This window comes from Salmo salar, chromosome 01, assembly GCF_965601325.2.
Source record: "Salmo salar chromosome 01, fSalSal1, whole genome shotgun sequence".
Lineage (NCBI taxonomy): Eukaryota > Metazoa > Chordata > Actinopteri > Salmoniformes > Salmonidae > Salmo > Salmo salar.
In genome coordinates, this window is record NC_138291.1 from 135,940,493 (window position 1) to 135,964,992 (window position 24,500).

At 41.8% G+C, this 24,500-nt stretch overlaps 1 protein-coding gene and 1 long non-coding RNA gene across 2 annotated transcripts; both read right to left on the reverse strand.

Moving 5' to 3' along the window:
* Window positions 1-3,362: 3,362 nt before the first annotated feature.
* On the reverse strand, window positions 3,363-5,272 carry LOC106561491 (uncharacterized). Its single transcript, XR_001318803.3, has 2 exons — window positions 4,061-5,272; window positions 3,363-3,667 (listed from the first exon to the last, which is right to left on the reverse strand). It is a non-coding gene; the product is annotated as an uncharacterized LOC106561491 (long non-coding RNA).
* Window positions 5,273-6,920: 1,648 nt separating this feature from the next.
* Window positions 6,921-23,451, reverse strand: rcl1 (RNA terminal phosphate cyclase-like 1). The gene is made up of 9 exons (NM_001141134.1): window positions 23,306-23,451; window positions 22,752-22,823; window positions 21,631-21,806; window positions 16,800-16,874; window positions 16,425-16,549; window positions 16,071-16,196; window positions 13,102-13,258; window positions 8,921-9,024; window positions 6,921-7,089 (listed from the first exon to the last, which is right to left on the reverse strand). The coding sequence occupies exons 1-9, from the start codon at window positions 23,433-23,435 to the stop codon at window positions 6,936-6,938; spliced, it is 1,119 nt and encodes a 372-aa protein (NP_001134606.1). The 5' UTR covers window positions 23,436-23,451; the 3' UTR covers window positions 6,921-6,935.
* Between the last annotated feature and the right edge of the window lie 1,049 nt (window positions 23,452-24,500).

A 24,500-nucleotide genomic window follows, 5' to 3' on the forward strand; every position in this document is an offset into this window, starting at 1 on the left:
AGCATTGCGTTGCAGAGGCAGTTGGACGTATGCATCAAATTGTATCCGTAGACTCGACAGAAAGTAGCAGAATGTGAATGTTGAATTTTTGTTGCACACATATCCAGTATAACAATGTGGGATTACATAATAAAAACAGTTTAATTGTATAATTTCTTTACATTTTTTATTCATTTATTTGTCAAGTATATTATTTATTCGATGACATCCACAAATTAATTGTGACAGCCTATAATATAATTTACCTCCAAAATGCAGTTTTGGAGCAAAATGCAATAATAAATAGTCAAGATAGCAGAGTAGGCTCTTTCAACAATGAGACCAACGTTGAGGAAGGTGGTCTTGATCGCGCTGTTGGGCCGGGACCAGCCTCGCTGAAAGCGCAGGTCTGTGTGGGTCCAGAGATGGTTAAAGTCCCGAAAGCAGGCAGGGGAGTTCCACCTTCTCATTCAAGAGCTTCGACTGTTTGGAAGAGGAATTCCGAAGTTACTTTCATCTGGGCCGAAGCCAGTTCGATCACCTGCTCCAGATGGTTGGAGCCAGGGTCGCCCGGATGGATACCAACTACCGGGAGTCCATCAGCCCAGTTGAACGCCTGGCGATGTGTCTCCAGTAAGCTACATTCTAGTACATTTTTAAAGCCTTTGATACCATAATTGATTGATATTAGATATATTTTATGTTCAACCTAGCTAGCTAAAGGGCTCTCTAGTTAGTCCCTATTTGATATCAGATGTACTTTTACAGAATGTTCATTAGGACTATAACTTTTCCCAAAGTTGGTTTATAATCTTTTTTTAATAACGCAATGTTACCAAATGAAAAGAAAGATGGGGTGCCTTCTGCCCTGATGAAGGTAGGCTAGTCTTCTCCAGGACCCATTGTTGTTCAAGACAGTTACAGTCAGTTATTCATTACATTCTTATTGGACTCACATACACTCTTAGAGAAAAAGGTTCCAAGTGTCCTTCTGCTTTCCCCATAGGATAACCATTTTTGGTTCCAGGTATAACCCTTTGGGGAAAATGTTATACATGGAACCCAATAGGGTTCTACTTGGAACCAAAAGGGATCTCCTATGGGGACAGCCGGAGAACCCTTTTAAGTAGATAGTACCATTCTTTCTAAGAGTAGAGTTGGCCTGGGCTACAGTTTAATTATATAGTCATAGACTGAATTGGACTGTTTCAAGGCATTGTTAATGATGGTTGATGAGTATTATAATATAATTAGTAGAGCATAATAAACTGTAATGAGGTAGAATATGTGGGTGGAATTCAATATTGATCATTATTTTGAATTATATTACAGATTCTTGGCGACAGGGGACTCCTACAGGACCGTACAGTTGGACGGTCCACGGTGGCATGCATTGTCCCCTCTGTGGCACAAGCCATTTGGGTCTGTCTGGTTGGTGAATACATGCCTGTCCCCAAGGAGGAAGACTGGAGGGCCATCGCTGCTGAGTTCCTGGAGAGGTGGAATTTCCCCAACTGTCTTGGCTCCATTGACTGGAAACATGTAGTAAACCAGGCTCCACCGTGCTCAGGTTCGCAATTCTACAACTACAAGGGTACATATTAATTTGTACTCCTGGCTGTTGTAGATGCCTTCTACTGTTTCCGTGTTGTCGATGTTGGTGCTTACGGCAAGGGAAGTGATGGCGGGACCCTCCGGGACTCTGCCTTCAGCCAGGCACTTCAGGATGGCACCCTGGAGATTCCACAACCTGCATCACTCCCTGGGACTGAAGACCTGGGACCTGTTCCCCACGTCTTCGTCGGCGACGAGGCCTTCCCTTTAAGACCCAACCTCCTGAGGCCCTACGCTGGACGCCAGCTGCCATTGCCAAAGCCTGTAAGGATCTATAACAAACAACTGTCCAGGGCAAGGTTAGTTGTTGAATGCGCCTTTGGGATTCTGGTAGCCCGGTGGAGAATGTATCGGAGAGTGCTTGGTCTCAGCCCCTCAAATGTTGATGCCTGCGTGAAGGCCACATCTGTTCTCCACAACTACCTGCGGAGGTCATTCCAGGAGCCGCTCCGGATGGAGATGGGCACGCCAAATGGTCACCTACCTGTCACCAGGGCAGGTGCCAACAACACCCCCAGACAGGCACTCCAGGTGAGGGAGAAATATAAAAAAAATAATACAACTATTGAAAGAGGTGTGTGTGCGTGTAAACATTTTTTTTTTTAAATGAATGTGTAGCCTGTAATCTGAAAGAACAACAAGAGCATGTATTTTTGGCACAACTGCAGACAGATACAGGGACTACTCATAAAGCCTGGACGAAGTAGGGGAACTGCAGACAGATACAGGGACTACTCATAAAGCCTGGACGAAGTAGGGGAACTGCAGACAGATACAGGGACTACTCATAAAGCCTGGACGAAGTAGGGGAACTGCAGACAGATACAGGGACTACTCATAAAGCCTGGACGAAGTAGGGGAACTGCAGACAGATACAGGGACTACTCATAAAGCCTAGACGTAGTAGGGGAACTGCAGACAGATACAGGGACTACTCATAAAGCCTAGACGTAGTAGGGGAATTGCAGACAGATACAGGGACTACTCATAAAGCCTAGACGTAGTAGGGGAACTGCAGACAGATACAGGGACTACTCATAAAGCCTAGACGTAGTAGGGGAACTGCAGACAGATACAGGGACTACTCATAAAGCCTAGACGTAGTAGGGGAACTGCAGACAGATACAGGGACTACTCATAAAGCCTAGATGTAGTAGGGGAACTGCAGACAGATACAGGGACTACTCATAAAGCCTAGACGTAGTAGGGGAACTGCAGACAGATACAGGGACTACTCATAAAGCCTAGACGTAGTAGGGGAACTGCAGACAGATACAGGGACTACTCATAAAGCCTAGATGTAGTAGGGGAACTGCAGACAGATACAGGGACTACTCATAAAGCCTAGACATAGTAGGGGAACTGCAGACAGATACAGGGACTACTCATAAAGCCTAGACGTAGTAGGGGAACTGCAGACAGATACAGGGACTACTCATAAAGCCTAGACGTAGTAGGGGAACTTCAGACAGATACAGGGACTACTCATAAAGCCTAGACGTAGTAGGGGAACTTCAGACATGGCCATAAAGAGAGAGGGCAGGGCACTGGAGATCTGAGGTACAGAGATGAGTGGAGGAGAGGTGTGTGTGTGTGTGTGTGTGTGTGTGTGTGTGTGTGTGTGTGTGTGTGTGTGTGTGTGTGTGTGTGTGTGTGTCTCTGAAAAAAAGAAAATAATGTGTAGCCATAACACAGCTAAACAAACACATGGCCCCTGGACGTCATGGACCAGTCGATGGAACATAACTTCACAAAAAGATTCAACACCCTGGTTTTCAAGTGGTTTTAAATTAAAGAAATATATTGACCTTTAGTCTTGTAAGAGACCAACAAGAGCATCTGAATTCTCCGGTGTATGAGTTTCAATTCTGTCAATTCAGAAATCTATGTAACACTAATAATGAATGCTATCCTAAGACTTTAGAAACAAATCATTTTATGACTTGACTGAATTTAAATGGAACTGCTGTGTGTGAAAGGAAAGGTATAATGAGGGAGGTCAAAACAACAAACAGACAACTCCTCTCCTCTTCCTGTCCTTCCTGTGAGCTGGTCGGCTAAACTGACTCCATCTCTGGAAGGAAAGAGAAAAACAACACATACAAGCATTACATAATATAACACCATAAAAGGTGAGATTTATGTTAACTAAATACTGCTTGTATAGTGTAGTTAGAGGCATAAATACTGGAACAGTGTGGTATAGTTGGTATTACTCGCTGTTTACTCATGGAATTTGTATTTCAGAGATAAAGATGAATATGACAGGCAAATATTTAGACAGTAAACTGTTGTTTTGGGATATTCTCTAACCTAGAAACAACAGCTGTACATTTGCCTCATATTAATACTTTGATCTGAAATACCAATTAGCCTACATGAGTATACTGTAAAGAATTACCTACTTTACTTCACTGTCGCAACACTTATGACACTACCTGTGATGTAGAGAAGAAAGAAAATGTACCATTGAACTCGGCTTGGAAAAGCAGCTCATACAATTTAACCTTGACTGCTGCTTTTCTTTGCTGAGGTAGCCTCTTCAGGGTTGGCACCAGGCTCATGGCAAAGAGGGTCTCTTCATCCTCCTTCCTGTGAGCATCAGCTTGGGCTGCATCCCTCTCGACGGCTTGGAGGAGCCTCTACTGAAATTAGTTGAGTGGATCTGGGGGCTGGTACCTCCGATGATGCCTGGTGTGACGTTGTTCCTCTTCGTTTCGCTCCCTGTTTCTCTCCTCGTTTGTCTCCACGGCCACATCCTGTTCAACGAGGTCCTCAGTGGTCACTTCCGTGAGGTTCATAATAATCTCAGGTGGTCCTAGATCCAGAGATGCTTCCTCCATTTCATCCTCTTCCATGGCTGCACCGGTGGTGGTCATACTTGTGGATGATGTAGACATTGTAGAGGGTCTCGCTGCACCGGTGGAGGCGATGGTCGCACTTGTAGATGACGTTGAGGGTCTTGATGCACCGGTGGGGACAACACTTGTGGATGACGTAGTAGCGGGTCTGGCTGTAAAATTGACACTCGTTGCCATAGGCACAATAAATGGATCCAGAAAAGAAAGAATGTGGTAGAAGCACCAAGGCTGCTGGCCTGAAGCTGCTGACCCAGACCTCTTCTTCTCTTTCTCTACCCTTCTCTCTCTCTGATACCTGTCCCTGAGTCCTCTCCACTTCCTCCTAAAATCTTCTTCTACATAGACATGACCATGATAAGCCAAACCATTACCTAGCATAACTATAGTTATTAGATAGCTATCATGAACATGTCACCTACTGTACACACAGACACACACGGTTATCTGACCAAATTATCAGGGGTACAGTAGTATCTACCATTTCTATTACTATTTATATGACATACACACTCACTCTTTCAAACATGATTATTTGGTAAAGTTATCAGGAGTAGTAACTAGCATAATTTATATGACAATTTCTTTCACACACACACCTCATTGGCTAGGTTAGCTAACGTTAACTAGCCACATCTAGCATAAGCTCACTACTAAACTGACCTGGCAATCCTACTATCGTGGACATTTGTCTCCAAACAGCATTTTTTGTGTTTATGTCCCTGTAGCTGTCAGCAGTTGTGTCAAAAAGACACGGTTTTGAGGATACTGCGAAAATGATTCTCTCCTCCATGCTAGTTGCCTAGCTGGGCAAAATGTTATGCAGCAGTGACGCAATGACGCAGTCGGTGTGTTGATCCGCTCACGTGAGCAACAAGTCTGACCCTCCGTAGTAAGCGTGTCATCTCTCGCTTGTCAACACATACGGAAATTCAGACAATGAAAAACAAGCAGCATTTAACTAGCTAGGCAGGGATAAGGATAGCCTAGATGTCACTAGCTAGGACAGGGATAAGGATACGGATAGCCTAGATGTCACTAGCTAGGACAGGAATAAGGATACGGATAGCCTACAGTAGATGTCACTAGCTAGGACAGGAATAAGGATACGGATAGCCTACAGTAGATGTCACTAGCTAGGACAGGGATAAGGATACGGATAGCCTAGATGTCACTAGCTAGGACAGGGATAAGGATACGGATAGCCTAGATGTCACTAGCTAGGACATGAATAAGGATACGGATAGCCTACAGTAGATGTCACTAGCTAGGACAGGAATAAGGATACGGATAGCCTAGATGTCACTAGCTAGGACATGAATAAGGATACGGATAGCCTACAGTAGATGTCACTAGCTAGGACAGGAATAAGGATACGGATAGGTTTTTCCACACTCAACAGTTTCTTGTGTGTATCAAGAATGATCTACCACCCAAAGGACATCCAGCCTTGACACAACTGTGGGAAGCATTGGAGTCAACATGGGCCAGCATCCCTGTGGAACGCTTGACACCTTATAGAGTCTGTGTCTCGACAAATTGAGGCTGTTTGGAGGGAAAATGGGGGAGGGGCAACTCAAAATTAAGGTGTTCTTAATGTTTTTGTGCTCTCTGACATCATTTGGCAACAGTTACAAGACACGAATTAAAATGATTTGTCAATGACGCACGTTTGTTCAACATGGTATATGTGGTGTAGATTTAAAGACGATAAGAGTTCTATTTGAGACGCTCAGCTATATAGAATGAATACTGAATTTATGAACATAGTGGAAATGCGATCAAAATTCATGCTCAAGAGGAAATCCTACAGATTCCCGTATTTCAATGAGAAACCTATTTTAATTAGATCCCTTGCAACCATACAAAAACACAAATAGTTACACATCATACATGCTTTTGTTTATATTAAACTATTTATCAATGATCAACATAATGCAAAACATCGTTTTTGTATTTAATATATTGTATAGATCAATAAAAACAGACTATTAAAATACTTATTGTATGTCTGTCTTTTATGTAATTGGGATTACTGCCTTGAAATTCTAAGATAAGTTCCTTGAATATTCGCACCAGTAGCAAATGTATTAGGGGAGGGGTCTATTAAAGAAACCCTTTTACAATGTCATCAATTTGAGGATACCATTGATAATTTGGTGTTTAAATCCAAAAACTCACTTGGTGTTAGTCAATTTAAATGAAGGGAAATAACATTTTGAGCAACATTATTGATCATCATCATTTAAGAGTTAATAGTGACCTTAGATTTGAGCACGTGACCTCCATTTACAAATATCAACATAAAATGTCTTATTGGTGTTACTACTCCTACTGCACAATGTTATCCCAATGGCACAAATGATTTAAAATCCTTAAACTGACAGTTGATTTAGAATGTGCCCAAATACATTTAAATAAAAATCTAGATTAAAAACACCACCACAATTCAAGAATGACAGGTTGAAAAATACTGTACAGTCTTTATTTGATTGATTTGCTGATGTTGGTATAGCCGGCTCCAACACAGGTCATCAGTACTTTGTCTCCTCCTTTCCTCTCGTCCTCCGATGGTTTCTGAGTCTCGATCTTGAACATCATCTGGAAGAAGTCTCTCATGTGTCTGAGGAACTCAATCCTGAGAGGAGAGCGAGAGTTTAGGTGGGTGGCTTGGCTACTCAAATACAGCTGTACAACACAAGACAGGCTAACCTCATGGAGATTATTTGTTATTTTACGACAGAGTCAAATACAAAACACCAGAGCATCCTAGAAAAAGGCTGTAAAGGCCAGAGGGAACATCAAACACTGGAATACTGAGAAGCACTGTGACACCTGACTAGGGTGGCAGAATTCCAGGAACTTTTAATAAATTCCCTTGTTTTCCCGAAATCCCTGTTGGAGGATTCCCGAAATTAGGAGGGAATAAGCAGGAAATCTGGAATCCTCCAACCAGGATTTCTGGAACAAAACATTCCTGAAATTTTGCAACCTTACCCCTGACCCTGTGTGTGATGTCAGAGTAGATGACCGGGGACAAGCACTGACCAAGGACAGTGTGTGCTTTGGAATGCCTTCAAAACACCAAAACAGCAGCTCAAAGGTCTTTATGATCACCCATACACAACAACATATACACACAAATCAGGAAATGGATGGACCGTCCAAACATACTGTAGAACATCAATACTGAGAACTCAGAATCCAAAAATGGACGATCCACACTCTGCCTCAGAAGGTGCTCAGAGAACCATTGAGATGGCACTGCCAATCTTCAGTTATCATAGTACTGTACTTGACAGGGACACAGCACCGGTACCATGATAACTGAAAATGGACAGTTCATAGTCTGACTCTGAGAGGACTGGAACCCATTCATATTGACAATAGCATCTTCGGTTCAGGAGAGTTCTCTTTTTAAGATCCCCGATGCTCGTTCTGAATGTTAAAATGCATCGCTTGCGGTACGGTTTTGGGAACATAAGGAACGCATCTTTCATTTAACCTTTATTTAACTTGGCAAGTCAGTTAAGAACAAGTTAAGAAAGATTCTTTCTTGCTGATAGGAAAGGGTAGTGCGGGTAGAACATCACTGGGGCCAAGCTTCCTGCCATCCAGGACCTCAATACCAGGCGGTGTCAGAGAAAAGCCCTAAAAATTGTCAAAGACTCCAGCCACCCTAGTCATAGACTGTTCTTTCTGCTACCACACAGTAAGCGGTACCGGAGCGACAAATCTAGGTCCAAGAGGTTCCTAAATAGCTTCTACCCCCAAGCCATAAGACTCCTGAACATCTAATCAAATGGCTACACAGACTTTTTGCATTGTGTGTGTGTGTAGATATATATATATATATATATATCTATTTTTTTAGATCCAAACAAACGTAGTATTTTCACTTTAAAGTAAAAATGGCCTGGACTAAATCATTCAACACTAATTTGGTTGGAGGCAAATTCTAGTTTACTGTGTAATTTCTCATCTGTGGTAAGTTGCAGGTGCCTACAGGGTAAAAAAAAATAGCCATTCAACCAGTTTTGAAAAGAGAAATCAGAAAATGTTGCTCCATTCTAAAGTGTAAGGGTGTCAATATTTTCGACCGCATCTGTAGGATATTAATGGATTGGATTTAATTTCTCAAAAATATGTTCTCATAAAATAATTAAATACAAGATTAAAAAAAGATGTGCTAATAAAACGTTATTTTGATGATGTTCGTAGAAGAAGCAGAAGTATTCACCCTAAATGTTTTGCACAAATTGTCAAACAAAAGATTAAACAAAAATGTGGCCAAAGGTTTACCGTAAATGACAACAATTATTGTAAATGCCAACTTGTTTGCTTTCCACTATCAGGTTAGTCCCTTTTTGCTTGACCACAGCCGGTTTAAATTCCTGCTATTGGAGAGAACTTTGGATGGCAGGTCCTGCCAAACAGCTTACTGTAAAAAAGATATATAAATAACTTGCGTGTATGGAGAAAGGTGGCCGAGCAGCGCTTTAGATACATCTTGTTGACCCAAGGTCATGTACACGAGAGCCAGGCTTTGATTGGCTGAGTCGATGCAGCCGCCCTGAAAGAGAAAGAGCAGAGTGGGGGGTGTCAGTGCGTCAGAAACAACAACATAATACACCGACGTCACAAGGGGAGAGGTCCCGAAAAGCTCAATACCCTCTAAGATAAGAACGCATGTGGCATCATGGCCTCACTTAAAAGATAACAAAAAGCAGATTAGATAGATCATTCTGGTATTCAAAAATAAACATTTGACACAACCCAACCAGGAACAATCTTAAGATGGTAGAGACAGCAAATACACCGACTCTAATATTGAAGTGTACTCAGTACTCAGACAGACAGGGTTACAGTCCAATCATCTCTGTCAATCCCCTTGTAGCTTCTCGACATATGACATTTTAGTAAGGTTGGGCGATAGCATTGTCTATCGACGATAATTGACCGCCATCATCGATGTGACAGATGGTTTGAACTTGACTGGCGCCGCACAGTAAAAGTCTTGCAGGGCACACAGCAGGGCTGCCCAACCCTAGAAGAAAAAAATAAAATAAATAAAAAATAAATATATATATATATATATATTTTTTTTTAAAGAGTTGCCCAACCCATCATCTTAGATTTACTGAAGAGCACAGAGGTTAGTCTGGTAGACAGAGAGGCTAGTCTGGCTGTGTATCCCGTGCTATGTGAGCATGCAGTGTCAGTGGCCTTCTTTATGCCCAACATCTGGTCATCAGCATGAATATGATTCAATCACTTAAAATCCGTTTTTCAAATAACTAAGGCAACATTGTCTCCAGTCATTACGTGTTCCATGATACTACTGGGATTCCAAACAATTCACTGTTTGTAATCTCCAGACAGTCAGTCTGACCCGATGATCTGTCTAGGAAAAGGTATGTCCTGACTCCTGATGAAAAATGTAACAGAATAAGGACATAAGATAAATGTTTAAATCACATTATGCATGGTCTGGAACCTACCATTTAAAACAGTAATTTTTCACAATTCAAACAGTAACATTGCATCATGAGAAGGGCTGGGGCGGCCATGACATTGTCAGCCGGTGATTGTCAAGCAAATAACTGCCGGTCTCACGGTAACTGAATGTTAATTAACCTAAACACGTTTAGCATCTCCCGGCTTCCACATTTTAAAAAGTCTAATAAATCCATTTAATATAACCTACACAAATCACAACAAATCCATAATTTATTTTAGACAGGTCTAAAAGTAACATGACACGAAGAAAATGTATATTTCAGAAGAATAGAAAAGCATACTCTTGAGTTGTCCTTATGTTTGGACATGCCATATGGCTGTGGGCTACACTAGTTCATTTAGAAGGCAGGATTTGCTTAGAATTCCGTGTGATTATTATTTTTTATTATTAAGAATACAAATGAACATAGCTAAATAAAATATAAAGGATATTTTCTCCAAAGGAAGTGAGCAGCTATTTTCAGGTCTCTCAAGAGATGTTTGATCAGGTTCAAGTCTGGGCTCTGGCTGGGCCACTCAAGGACATTCATAGACATGTCCCAAAGCCACTCCTGCATTGTCTTGGCCGTGTGCTTAGGGTCACTGTCCTGTTAGAAGGTGAACCTTCGCCCCAGTCTGAGGTCCTGAGTGCTCTGGAGCATGTTGTTTTCTTGTTTCACATCGCGCTCTGGCGACTACTTGTTGCGGGCCAGGTGCCTGCAGGCTTGACTTTGGTCGTCAGTTGAAGAGTGTTTCCTCCGACACATTGGTGCGGCTGGCTTCTGGGTTAAGCGGGTGGGTGTTAAGGAGCACGGTTTGGCGAGTCATATTTCGGAGGACGCATGACTCAACCTTCGCCTCTCCCGAGCCCGTTGGAGAGTCGCAGCGATGAGACAAGATTGTAATTGGGAAGAAAAAGGCTGTGCCATTATCCTTGCAAGGTGATTGAAAACAGCTGTGTCAATTTTAGTCCCTACATTTGAGAATTTTTTTAATTAAATGAACAAAATATATTTCTCAGAGCAATTGTATTAGTATAAAATATACATTTCCCTTTATTTTAAGCATAGAATATAGCTCAGCATTTGTATTATTTATTTTAGTCATTTTACTCATCTTTATCAACCGTGTCAATAATTTCAGACCTCAGTGTATTTGGCATCTCATCAACTGGTGGAAAAGAAATGGTCAAATTGAATTAACCCACATTGAAAGCCATCGTAACCTAGGTCCAGAAAAATACCTTGAATGATTTTGCCTAATATTTTGAAGAAGCCAAAGGGAGTGGTACAATCCCCTGTCTAAGATGCATAGGCGTAGCCTGCCTCTGAACCACACAGAATACGAAGTTTAAAAGGCTGACATTATGCTCGTCTGTCATCATCATGCATAGAAAACCACCAAAGCGCAAGACATTCTGACATTAAGGTAACATACGAATACTATCAAATAACCGAAAATCGAAAAGTTCAAGTTTACCTACTTCATTTCATATTTAACAATTTGCCAAAATCCATTGTATTGATTTGAACTCTAAAAGAGATGAATAACTATTCAAATATAAAAGACCACTACTTACATCCGCTCTCCTTGTCCCTCATCTCACCAGGCGCTCCAAAACATATCTCCCGTTTACTACGCTTGCTGCCTGCCAGCCAGCGCTACTGATTAGCCACTGAACAAACACAGATGTGCATCGCATGTCCTCCAAAAGAAACTCAACCACCCTTACATGCTTCAAACAACCATTCCCAGGAGACACCAGTGACTATCTCCTAGTCTTCCCCTTCCCTCCTCTTGGCCAATGAGGAGATTGAAGCAGTCGCTATCCACGGGCCTAGCTTAGTAGAGAAGTGAGCAACAATATTCACCACTCAAAACAAATCATCAAATTCTCCTGGCTAACTGGATTCACATGCTCTTATGAAAGGGGGTGACCAGTGTGAGTCAGGAGGAGAAAAGTGAAGCCACAGACTCAGCGGCTAATTTATAAAAATGTTTTGATAAAGTGCCTCTTTCTTTGGGAAGAGCTGTGCATTTTCAAAGACTTGAGGCGAGTTTTGCATCACATCGTTATCATATTACCACTTATAGACAACATTCGCAATGACATAGCATTAACTTCAATTTAGAATCCATCGCCTTAAAACCACTTAACCAACAATAACACTTTAGGAATTCCGCTGGTTAAAAGATGTGGAACATATTTCTTCATGAAACTATCAACCATAAAACACTCTCTCTACATAAAGCACTGCAGTGTAATGTTGTCTAGATTGGTACAGTCACTTTATAGACAGACTGACATCATAACAGTCTGAAAATGTCTTAACATCACAGGGCTTTATTGTGTCTCTGACTTGTGAGAAAACCAACCAGGCTTTGGTAATCTCACAACTCAGGGCTCATTTTCACAAAGCCTCTTGAAGGAGTGTTGATCTAAGATCAGTTTTGTCTTTTAAATCATAATGAATAAGAGACCTGATCCAAGATGAGCACTCCTACTCTCGAGACGCTTTGCAAATAAGGGCCCAGATGTCCACAGCACATTAGGGTCTGTCAGACACATAAGTCTCTGTAACACAGTTGAGGGCTTGACTCAATCACAACATGTAAACAAACAGTGTCCTGCCTGTTTACCCACATTCCCTGTAACGATGAGCTGAGTCTGAGCTCTATCTGAGAGACGGCTGTCTCACTCTCTCTGTGCACCACTGATGGGAAATACCACACACTGAGAATGGCAAACATTTAACCTTAAAACAGATGGTGATTTGAATGTGTGAATTAACAAGTCCAGACACTTAACGTCTGGTATGTACTCAACAGCTGTAATGACAGTTAGACCTGATAGTCCAGGTGTCCCTTGGGGAAAGGTCTTCTGATCCCCACGGGACTTTATGGTTAAATAAAGGTTAAATAGTACATTTAAAGTCAACAAGAGGTTCAACTTCAACTCGATTTAAAACACGTTTGACAGGAGTCCTGTGTGGCTCAGTTGGTAGAGCATGGCGCTTGCAATGCCAGGGTCGTGTGTTCGATTCCCGGGTGGGACCAGTACAAAAAAATGTATGTACTCACTAGTCTAAGTAGCTCAGGATAAGAGCGTCGGCTAAATTACTAAAGCGCATGGTGCGTGTGTGTCACCCACCCTGTAGATCTCCTCCAGGAGTAGCTTGGCACAGTTTCTTCCCAGGTCCTCAGGCAGCACAGGGTCTCCCTGCCCCTGGGGGGTGGACACCTGCTCTGCACTAAGGAACGTCCCGTTCAGGGTCTCAGCCACCAAGGTCAGGCCAAAGCCTGGAGACCTGAGGGAGAGAAATCAGCCATGATAGAACGGTTTTCAGGGGAAACAACCTTATCAATAAGCGTTTGCGTCACTAAGTGAAATACTAGCTACTATTTGCTACTCGAAACAGTACCCTTTAACCTTGAAGTAGCCTAGAACAACTTTTGTTAGTGTGATCATTAGCGCTGAGCGATTAACCAACATGTGATTTTTCCATTTTTAAAAAACGAATTGACCGACGTCTGTTCCATTATTGGAATTCCATTTCGTTCCATCTTTTTCTGAGCGCAATGCGCAGTTTCTCTAGATAAATCAGATCCTACAACTTTCTACATAGTTTAGTGCAGAAAACATGGTAATGAACTACAATGACCTACAATAATCCACTACAATAATCTATTGCGCGCCTGCTGGTCTGAGAGAAGGGCCTGAAAAAAATGCACGAGAGAGAGCGAGAGCGAGCAGTTGTTTTGTGAGGTGCATCTACCTGAAAATACATGATCGAAGATCGATAGTTGGTATTCAGCGGTCATAAACGTATGCCTTATTTATGTTGAACTACTAAAATAGTGGTTTTGTCAGATAGCCTAGTCAGCAGCTCTATAGAGATGAGATGTCTTGGAACGAATTAATAAAGTCATCAACTAGGCCTAAAACAAATGTAATATACACAACAAAAACATTTTAGTAAAGTAATGTGAATAAATGATGGTTAATAAGTGATAAGCAGTAATGGGCAGTCACTACCATCATGGGACTTATTGAATTGTTTTATTCTGTGTTGTTACAGCATTCAACCCACAATGCATTTAATGTAAAAATGTATAACCTAAATCAAAAAACAATTATAAATCGCTCAGCACTAGTGATCGTCATGACTGATGACAAACGTTTCCTATGATAAACAGATTGTGCCTCATCAGAAATGTATGCTTTGGCTGTTGATTAAGCAGTGAAAACTAAGAACATCAAAAGGGAACATTGTTAATCGGTTTTGATTAGGGATGCACATTTCGGTCAATTGTAAGTGCTGTTTTTGTGAAGTGAAACGTCTAGGGAAACCAACGGCTCAGCCGCAAAGTGGCAGGCCACACAAGATTACAGAACGGGACTGCTGAGTGCTGAAGTACGTAGCGTCAAAAAATAGTCTGTTGCAACACTCACTAGGCGAGTTCCAAACTGCCTCGAAGCAACGTCAGCACAAGAACTGTTCGTCGGGAGCTTCATGAAATGGGTTTCCATGGCCGAGCAGCCACACACAAGCCTAAGATCACCAAGCGCAATGCCAAGTGTCAGCTAGTGTGGTGTAAGGCTCGCCGCCATTGGACTCTGGAGCAGTGGAAACACATTCTCTGGGGTGATTAATCGCGCTTCACCATCTGACGGACGAATCTGGGTTTGACGTATGCCAGGAGAACGCTACCTTGCCCCAATGCATACTGCCAACTGTAAAGTTTGGTGGAGGAATCTGGGGCTCATTTTCCATGGTTCGGGCTAGGACCCTTAGTTCCAGTGAAGTGAAATCTTAACGCTACAGCATACAATGACATTGCCCTCACCTCAACCCCCTCGAACACCTTTGGGATAAATTGGAATGCCGACTGCATGCCAGGAATATTCGCCCAACCTCACTAATGCTGAATGAAAGCAAGTCCCCGCAGCAATCTTTCAACATCTAGTGGAAAGACTTCCCAGAAGAGTGGAGGCTGTTAAAGCAGCAAAGGGGGGGGGGGGGGCAACTCAATATTAATGCCCATGATTTTGGAATGAGCAGGTGTCCACATACTTTTGGTCATGTAGTGTATATTATTTAACAACTAATAATGATGCAAGCAATGTAAAACATTTGCCAAAATGCAATTCACTGTAAAACACAGCTCTAAACAGCACACCTGATGCGAGTGGTTCCACATGTGACAGATGAAAAGCTCTGTTAGAAACTTAGAGGGGGAATCTAAAGATGCAACAACTAGGATGGGTTGATAATACGACTAGGATTGTGCCTTTGGCTTCTGGACAACGAAAGAAAGTTGATATGAAAACCAATAGAACAGGAGAGAAATCCTGTTTTCAATGGCATATGAGGAAGTCTTTATAAAATCATTTCCTCTGTGTTTCTATGGTCGGATTTTGGCTAGGCTACTTTGAAGCGGGTAAGACATTGTCTCATAATTTGAAGTAAAACATCCAGGTTTCAAACAGTGAAATATATGTTTTCAAAATGCATACGGCCTCTAATTGCACGGTGGCGGATAACATGCCGATAGCCTGCCAAACGTATTGCCTATGCACTCGAATGGAGGACGGGCTTCAATTAGGAGTTGAGAAATAAAACTAGTATCAATAGAAAGCTGGGATCCTCCTTTCCATCAAGGCCATCAAAACTACTTGAATTGTTGCTCAATGACTGGGCTTATAAGAACACGTTTCACTCCAGCAGCAGCTCTCGCTCTCCGACAGGTGATATTATTCCACTCAAAACTATGCTCCGTCTGGTGTGCATGTGATAAATAAGATACAAGACGAACTAACAAAAATACACACGGTCCAATTTCATTCCACTAAATTTTGCATATTAACCTATAGACCAATAAGCGTGACCGGTCAAATGTATTTTTCGGCAACTAACCGATTAACATCCCTAGTCGAGTACAGTTTGCCTCCTCCTTTCTTGAAAAGTAAATCTTCCAGCGTTTCTTAACTCTATCCCCATCTAGTGGCCAAAGTCCCAGCACCAGAGAAAAACCATGGCTGACTGAAACGGAGAGGGTTTACCTCGTTTTCCTACGCTATGGACTAATGAATATGACACAGGCTGGGAGATGACTTACTTTCCAGACTTGTCCCCCTTCATGTGGTCTGTGTAGATGTAGATATCAGGAATGAATTTATTCAGTATGCTTCTGGCAGAGTCCACTATTCTGTTGGCCATCTGTGGAGAGACTCTAACAGAGTATCTGTACGACCAATGTCAAGGTGTGCAACAATTCCCGTTGTCTCCATATAACGGATCAATAAAGTTGTGTTATATGAGCCAGGTAAAGCAAGGTGGCAATGACAGAAAAATACAAGAATGTAAACAGACCTAACTGCCATACATTTTGCTGGTGTCAAGACTCTCGACAACACCGTAAGAGAAAGGACAAAACATTCAAAACGTTTAATTAAGAGAATGAAAAGGATACGCTATCCCTCTGATCCGCTTGATCTTGCCAGGCTCTGACAGTTGGACAGGACGGAGAGTCTTGCGAACGGGACACGTAAACAGTACCTCGCCTCCCCCACCTGGAGCCATCCCCCTTTTCACTACCTGGACACAGGAAACACAATCATCTTTATTTATTTAACCAGGTAAAATCATTCAGAATCAATTCTTCCAACAGCCTGGCAAGTTGCAAAAAAAGTCTCAACAAAAGAAAATGCTCTAAAACATACCAATAACACATTCCACTACATACCAACGAAGAGTCCCAGACAAAGATAGCAGTTACACTGTATATCATATGAAGACAGGTAAACCCCTACAAAGTAATGCTAGGAATGTGCTCTAAAAGCCTCACCTTCAGCTCCAGCCCCTCTCCATCAATCCCAAACTTCTTCATCACAGGAATGGACGTATACTTGAGTTGGTCGACCTGGAAGAAAGGGAGAGATAAGGTTTGGTTTTCCACTTATACAACGTTTACGAGCATGTTTCCATTAAGCATGTGTGACCGAGTGGAAATCACAACTCCCTGCACCATAACAATTTAAAGGACAATTCAGCCACTTTCCCAACTCTGTTTTACAAACAAAAACAATGCGCCCCCCTCATTGAATTCACTTGTGGCACAGTCGATGCCACGCAGGGCAAGAAGGTTGAGGGATTGCCGACCACCACGGACAAGCTCACTCTCCCTACCCATTTCATTATTTTACGACCAAAGCCGGCTGCAGACGATCAGCTAGGGGAAATCCTATTTTCTTTTTCTTTTATTTTTTATTTTAAAAAATAAAATAATAAATAGGCAGCATCTTGTGGTGCTTTCATGCCAACTGGGAACTCAAATGATGAAGTCAGTGATCTTCAGGTGGAAAAGTCAGACGTTTTAGAAAAAGGCCTGAGTTGGAATTCTGAGTTGGATGACGGTTCAAAGCGATTTTTCCCCAGTCGGAGCTCGTTTTCCCCCCAGTTGTCTTGAATACACTGAAGTCGGAGAGTTCAGAGTTCTTTTGAACGCTGCATTAAACGGACATGGAAGGTAGGCTTCATCAGCGCATCACACACCACTTTGCAATGAACTGGAGGCCGTATGCATTTTGAAAACACACACTTAATTGTTTGAAACCTGAACGTTTTAATCCATATTATGAAGCATGTCTCACTTGCATCAAAGTAGCCTATTAGATCCCCTCACTTTCTAAACTTCGAACTGATATTTTCATCTCTGTCACATGAAACCGCTCACATGTGCAGTGCCCTTTTGGCAACAGTGTTTCCCCGCTAATTGCATTATGGAACATTCGCGCATAGCCTACCGCCTTGTGCGCATTGCTGCACTTATGTGAAGAAATAATAGTTTATCAACATTTTAAGCTAAACGTTCTGATCTGTTGTATCAGACGTCGCTTTTTACATTTTTATGTAACCTACGCCTACTGGGTGTATGAATTCTGTCTCTATTGTCCCACAACTGTCCCAGAGTCTGTTGGGAATAGGCTATTACTTTAAAAATCGACAAGCTGACCAATATCATAGATAGCTTAAAGTTTTCTACTATAGTAGATTGACATAGGCTAGTGATTTCGCTGTTCGTTACTCGTCTTGTTGGCTGAGGAAAAGTAAAATGTGGACAGTTATTCTAACATGTTCAAAGTGCACGTCAGATTTTCGCTAAGGACTACACAGAAGAAAGCTCTTTGTTTCTGGTCATTTTGAGCCTGTAATCGAACCCACAAATGCTGATGCTCCAGATACTCAACTAGTCTAAAGAAAGCCAGTTTCATTGCTTCTTTAACTAGCACAACAGTTTTCAGCTGTGCTAACATAATTGCAAAGGGTTTTCAAATGATCAATTAGCCTTTTAAATGATAAACTTGGATTAGCTAACACAACGTGCCATTGGAACACAGGAGTGATGGTTGTTGATAATGGGCCTCTGTACGCCTATGTAGATATTCCATGAAAAAAAATAAAAAGCTGTTTCCAGCTACAATAGTTATTTAAGTACACTGTATTACTGATCCATTTGATATTGTTATAATGGACAAAAAAAAGTGTTTTTCTTTCAAAACAAGGGTATTTCTAAGTGACCCCAAACTTTTGAACGGTAGTATATAATGGAAACGGCAAATAGGAGACATTTTCTAAAGATCGACAACATTTGTATTCGTTCGACAGGGGTGGATCTTTCTTTTGGCTAACATTATTACAACAAAGTGTTTCAAATAAATTATGATTGCAGAATAAGTTTGAAGGTACGCGGGGCACGCGATGTCCCCACGTAACTATTAGCTCCACTTTTAATTCTAAATGCCTACTGCTTGCAAAATCATTTTTTCCCCCCTTTCCAACTATAAAAACAAGGCTTCTTTACAGGACAAGGATTGTCCTGACCTGACTTTTAAGAACGCCCAAAACGCTTCGCCTTTCTTTTCTGATTGGCCGGCAAGTGTCACCATCCAATCATTTCAGATCTAAAGGAGTGCAAGTTTCACCATGGCGATACATTGGCGTACGATAATTATTTGAATATTAGTCAATTATTGCATTCATGCCGGCTTTCACAGGCTACCCGAGGCATGAAACATGATAGGTGTTTGGGCATATAGGCTGCCGCCAACTTATTAATGCGCAGTTGCCCTAAATAGGTAATGGAAACACTTCAACCACTACATTTTGATTCAACATTAAGTTTTTGCGAAAACTTGTTTAAAGTGTGACGTCATTACGTCCAGCTGTTTTAAGTTAGTTGAATGGAAACGCAACCTAGCAGGCAATTGTTGCATCTATTTTCTATGCGAACTTTCTAAATGTCTACAACAACAACAAAAAAACTCACTGGACAAGTTAATGCGATACTCATTAATATCGTGGCAAGGAAACAAAACACATAGCGGATTTAACTTCTTTAGGAAAACTACCCTAATGTTGGAAACAAACATTACCTTGTCATCCAGTCTCACATGTATCATTTTCCAAACTATAGCACACAATATTTTACATACAGGAGGTTTTTAAAGGATCAAAGCATTTGATCTGCTTCATGTTTGTCATGAAAAAAAATATTGCGATACTGGTATTGTCACAGCCCTAAAACAATAGCCACTGTCAATCTTGACAAACAGAAAATTCAATCCTCCCCATCCTGTACCCAGTTTCGAAGGCTTGGCTATCTCTGAAAGTCATGAAACGTTTTGGTGCTTTGTAACAAATGTCTCTTTCCATTCCTCAAAATGACCAGTGCATAGATGCTGGAATTATATTCTGGACAAACGTGGGCAGGTAACCAACGGGAGACTTTTGAAGTAGCCTAACCACATTAAAACATTGTGACTGGTTGTGTTTATGCCAAACATAAAAAAGGTAATACATTTTAAAAAATTCAATATTTTGGCTATATTGAAATGTTCTAGGAGTGCGAGGAATAGCTGCTCGGATGGTAGAGGAGGCAGAGTGCGTGTTACTGGGAGCGCATGTGGCCATATTATTATATATTTGACCAGATAAGTTGACTGAGAAAACGCTCATTTACAGCAATGACCAGGGGAATAGTTACAGGGGAGAGGAAGGGGGGGGATGGATGAACCAATTAGAAGCTGGGTATGATTAGGTGGCCATGATGGTATCAAATCCAATCAAATTTTATGTCACATGCGCCGAATACAACAGATGTAGACTTTACCGTGAAATGCTTACTTACGAGCCCTTAACCAAAATGCAGTTTAAAGAAATAAGAGTTAAGGAAATATTTACTAAATACACTAAAGTACATTTTTTTATAAAAAGTAACAATAACGAGGCTATATACAGGGGGTACTGGTACTGAGTCAATGTGCGGGGGTACAAGTTAGTCAAGGTCATTTGTACATGTACTGTAGGTAGGGGTAAAGGGACTATGCGTAGATAATAAACAGCGAGTAGCAGTAGTGAAAGAAATCAATAAAAGGTATTAGGGAAAGATTGGGAATTTAGCCAGGACACCGAGGTTAACACCCCTAATCTTACGATAAGTGCCACGGGATATTTAGTGACCACATATTTAGTAAACACCCGTTTAACGTCCCATCCGAAAGACGGCACCCTACACAGGGCAATGTCCCCAATCTCTGCCCTGGGGCATTGGGATATGTTTTTTTAGACCAGAAGAAAGGGTGCCTCCTACTGGCCCTCCAACACTACTTCCAGTAGCATCTGAGCTTCCATCCAGGGACTGACCAGGACCAACCCTACATAGCATAAGAAGCAATCCAGCAGTGGGATGCAGGGAGTAGGCTGCTGGAAAGGACGACTTGAGAGAATGATGACCCGCAACAGACAGCGCGTCTCAGTACCAGAAGTAAAAACAAAGCCAGACTGGCCGGCTACTGAGTCTTTCTAGACCTTATAAACTGTCGAGAGTAGACCCACAACTGATCCAAATGGAATGAAACATTCAAATCGCAGGGCTTGTGTGAAGTTATTCAAATGTCATTTTCACTGCAGTTCACAGCCTTATGTAGAATTTTGTACTCACTTGAAAACAATAATGCAATTATTCATTGTATTGTGGTGTTGGAGGCTAGTCTAGGTAGGATAATTGTATGGTCTAAACAAGATCAATAGGGGAGCTTTTTAAGCTGTGCGTCTCATGTCTTCACTGTTCTTTCATGCGCAATGACGCACCTGGCCTCTCTGCTGCCTATCAGCCATTAGGCTTTGTGATTGTGGATTTATATTGAAAATTGCTGCAGCTTTGAATTATTGTATGTGAGGTAAGATTGCTAATTAGCCTATTGCAGTTCTGGACAAACTATCCACCTACCACTATTGTCACTATGACTGGTGGATAGAGAGCAGGATAGACAGACTGGTAGACTATATTGACCTGTGGTATTGTTAGCGCAAGGGAAAGCGTAGTGCATAAGGGAAGTACCAAAACACCTTGATCTGCAAGCAGATGAGGAAATGTGGCTAGGATGGAAGAAATAATATGGAAAAACTTGCGAAAAGGTGAATGTAAATCAGGGAAAACACACATTACATTCCCTGTGCCCAATACATTTTTTTAAAAACACCTCCCAAAGCAAAAATAAATAAATACGTTTGTATTTGGGCCACATTTGGACCACTCCCCCACCCCACAAACCTTTTAACTGCCCCTTAGCCAGCCGCTACACATGTATATATAATAGAGGGAACATGGGTCTAACCGAGGGGTCTGTAGGGTCGTTGGTGACCCCCTTCAGCACAGCCTTCAGAGGGTTCTTCATGAAGGGAGCCAGCATGAGTAGAGCTTCCAGGTAGTAACCCACAGAGCGCTGGGTGTTACATTCATGTTCCACCACACCACCAAACAGCAGGCCCGGCTGGTAGAACAGCACCGTACCTACAGGGCAGAGAGGAGAGGGTTGTTTTCTGTGAGGAAAGAATGTTTTCAAACTGGATGGTAGGACATACAGTTGTCCAATGAAAGCACAGATTGTTGTTTTCTGTTGCAGTATGTCCTGCTACGATGTGCCCTTATGAACATGGCCCAGGACAGGGATATCAGTCTGGCCTGCCTGGTCTCTGGGTCTAGGAGTTGAAAAAATGTACGTAGAAACACCTAGGAACAACATCAAAAGCAGATATTTGGTGCATGTAAACAAATGCAACTACACCCACGCTAGCGTGTCACGCCTTGCAAATGCAGCGTAGCCTAGTGGTTCGAGCGTTGGACTAGTAACCAAAAGGTTGCAAGTTCAAATCCCCGAGCTGACAAGGTACAAATCTGTCGTTCTGCCCCTGAACAAGGCAGTTAACCCACTGTTCCTAGGCCGTCATTGAAAATAAGAATTTGTTCTTAACTGATCTGCATAGTTAAATAAAGGTAAATCGATGACACTGTTGGGGATGCCGCGGCGCCAAGGTCTCCAAAACATATGGAAACATTTCCCAACATAAAAAAAACATTCAAGAGCTGAACTGCAACATTCATGTTACAACAAGAAGAAAATGAAAAATCAGGTGCAGGATGACAAAATATGACCTGTTTTGGTAATACCATGTTCATTCTCCTTGAAGGGCTGATGAGTTCCTTCCTGTTATCCCACTGTCAACCGTGACAGATCAATAACTTACCGCTTTAAACACGTGCTGACCTGTGTGTGACAACGAGTGAAGTGTGTGTGTAAAACTGAGGTCCTGCCAAGGACAGTTTGGTGTATATGCATGCGTCATGCATTCAAAAATTAGGTGGCTGCAGAGTACAAATAAACCCAATGACATTGGAATTCAGTAGTGAGCATGACATACGCTGTGGTCTGTGTATCCATCCTCCCATGGTTTTTACCTGTTTGGTTGATTTCTATTCTGGTCCCATTGGTTACCTTGTCCAGAAGCCTGATGAAGCTGGCTTCAAAATCTAGAAAAATATTTAAAAAATGTCAATAAAAGTGTAGCTCAACCCCAATAACAACCTTATCTATTCATTAGGCATATGCAGCATTTACTTGACTGTCTACAAACAGCTATGGGATATTTTGAAGAATTAAGGGTGTGTGTTTATAGAAGCATGATCTTCTATAGAGCTAAACCAAAGGAGTGTGTCCAAAGGAGTGTGGGTAGTGACTGCTGCCTAGCTAATGTTAGCTAACAAAATCCTCATAAAAGATCACATGAATATTCATTGTTATGTAGCTATGGTCCTACTGTACCCTGCATTAAATGTTGTCCAATAACTTAGCTGGTTGATTAATTTATATGGCATTTGTGCCAAAAAGCAACAATTCAGTCTACTTGGGCGTGCTGGAATGGATTAACTTTAACTGCGTAGTAACAGCTAGCTGGCAATGCTAGCCATATGTAATAATGCGACGCCACATTGGTGTTTTGCAGTCCACTTACCTCTAAGTCCTGGGTTATCATCTTTAGATCGTATGTTTCTGATTTTGACTCTTTTGCCACTTAGAGTTGATAACACTAGTCGTTGTCTGAAAAAATTACAACCATCGTAAGTGAGTCCCTGGCTGGCCATGCTGTTGTTATTTCCACACGTGTTTTCAATATGAGGAGTCGAGAGGGTAAAGAGTTAACTACGGGACGACACGAGGGACAAAAAGGGCATTTTAAACGGAGTATTCATATTAACCACCAGATGGCGCCCTACTGCTTTAAATCCGTTATCTCGAGCTTTATCAAACAGCACAGGACACAAAGTTCAGTCAGAGTGGGTTTTAATGGCTCACACGGTGACAGAAATACATCACACCATGATGAGAAACATTGACCATGGGTAAATATCAGTAATTATTCATAAATTTATTTATTCTCTGTCCAAATGGTCTTTGGTCCAAATAAAAGCCTATGTAAAAAACACATTCCCTTATGGCACATTTCCAGACAGGATATACCATTGTTCTCGAGAACCCAAAACATTAAACAAGGCATTCTGCCTTATGCCAAGGGTTCTCAGCTTTAAGCACTGTTTTAACATTTAGAAACTTCAATAATCATCAGTTGCGATACGGTTTTTGAAACATATGGAACTTATCTTTCATATCAACAAAAAAATCTGTAAAAATAAAACATATACACTTACTGTAGCAGGTTTGCACAGATCCATACGGTTGTGTGCCTCCAGCCGACAAACTACACTTCAAGCACGTTAGATAGGTAATTAGCACAGGTAATTAGCACAGGTAGTCGCCTCTGTCTTCCGTAAACAAGCGCTGTAACATGGAGATATCACCGTGTGGGAACACTAACCCTATAAAGGTGTGTTGTAATTTTACTTTTTGAAATGTTTGGTTATTATTTCTCGCTGATATGAAAGATGTTTCCAAAACCGTACCGCAAGCGATGCGTGTTAATGTTCAGAACAAAACTCCACCGGCCAGAAGATACCATCAGGAATAGATGCTAAAGGTAGTTAGCTTCTATGAATGACCTAGATTTACCCCAGTGTTTTACCCAAAAGGCTCAGAATTTTCTGTTTCCATCTATGCGGGTCGAGCTCCCTGGTGTCAGAGAAAGGCCCCAAAAAATGTAAAAGACTCCATCCACCCAAGCCATAGACTGTTCTCTCTGCTAGCGCACAGCA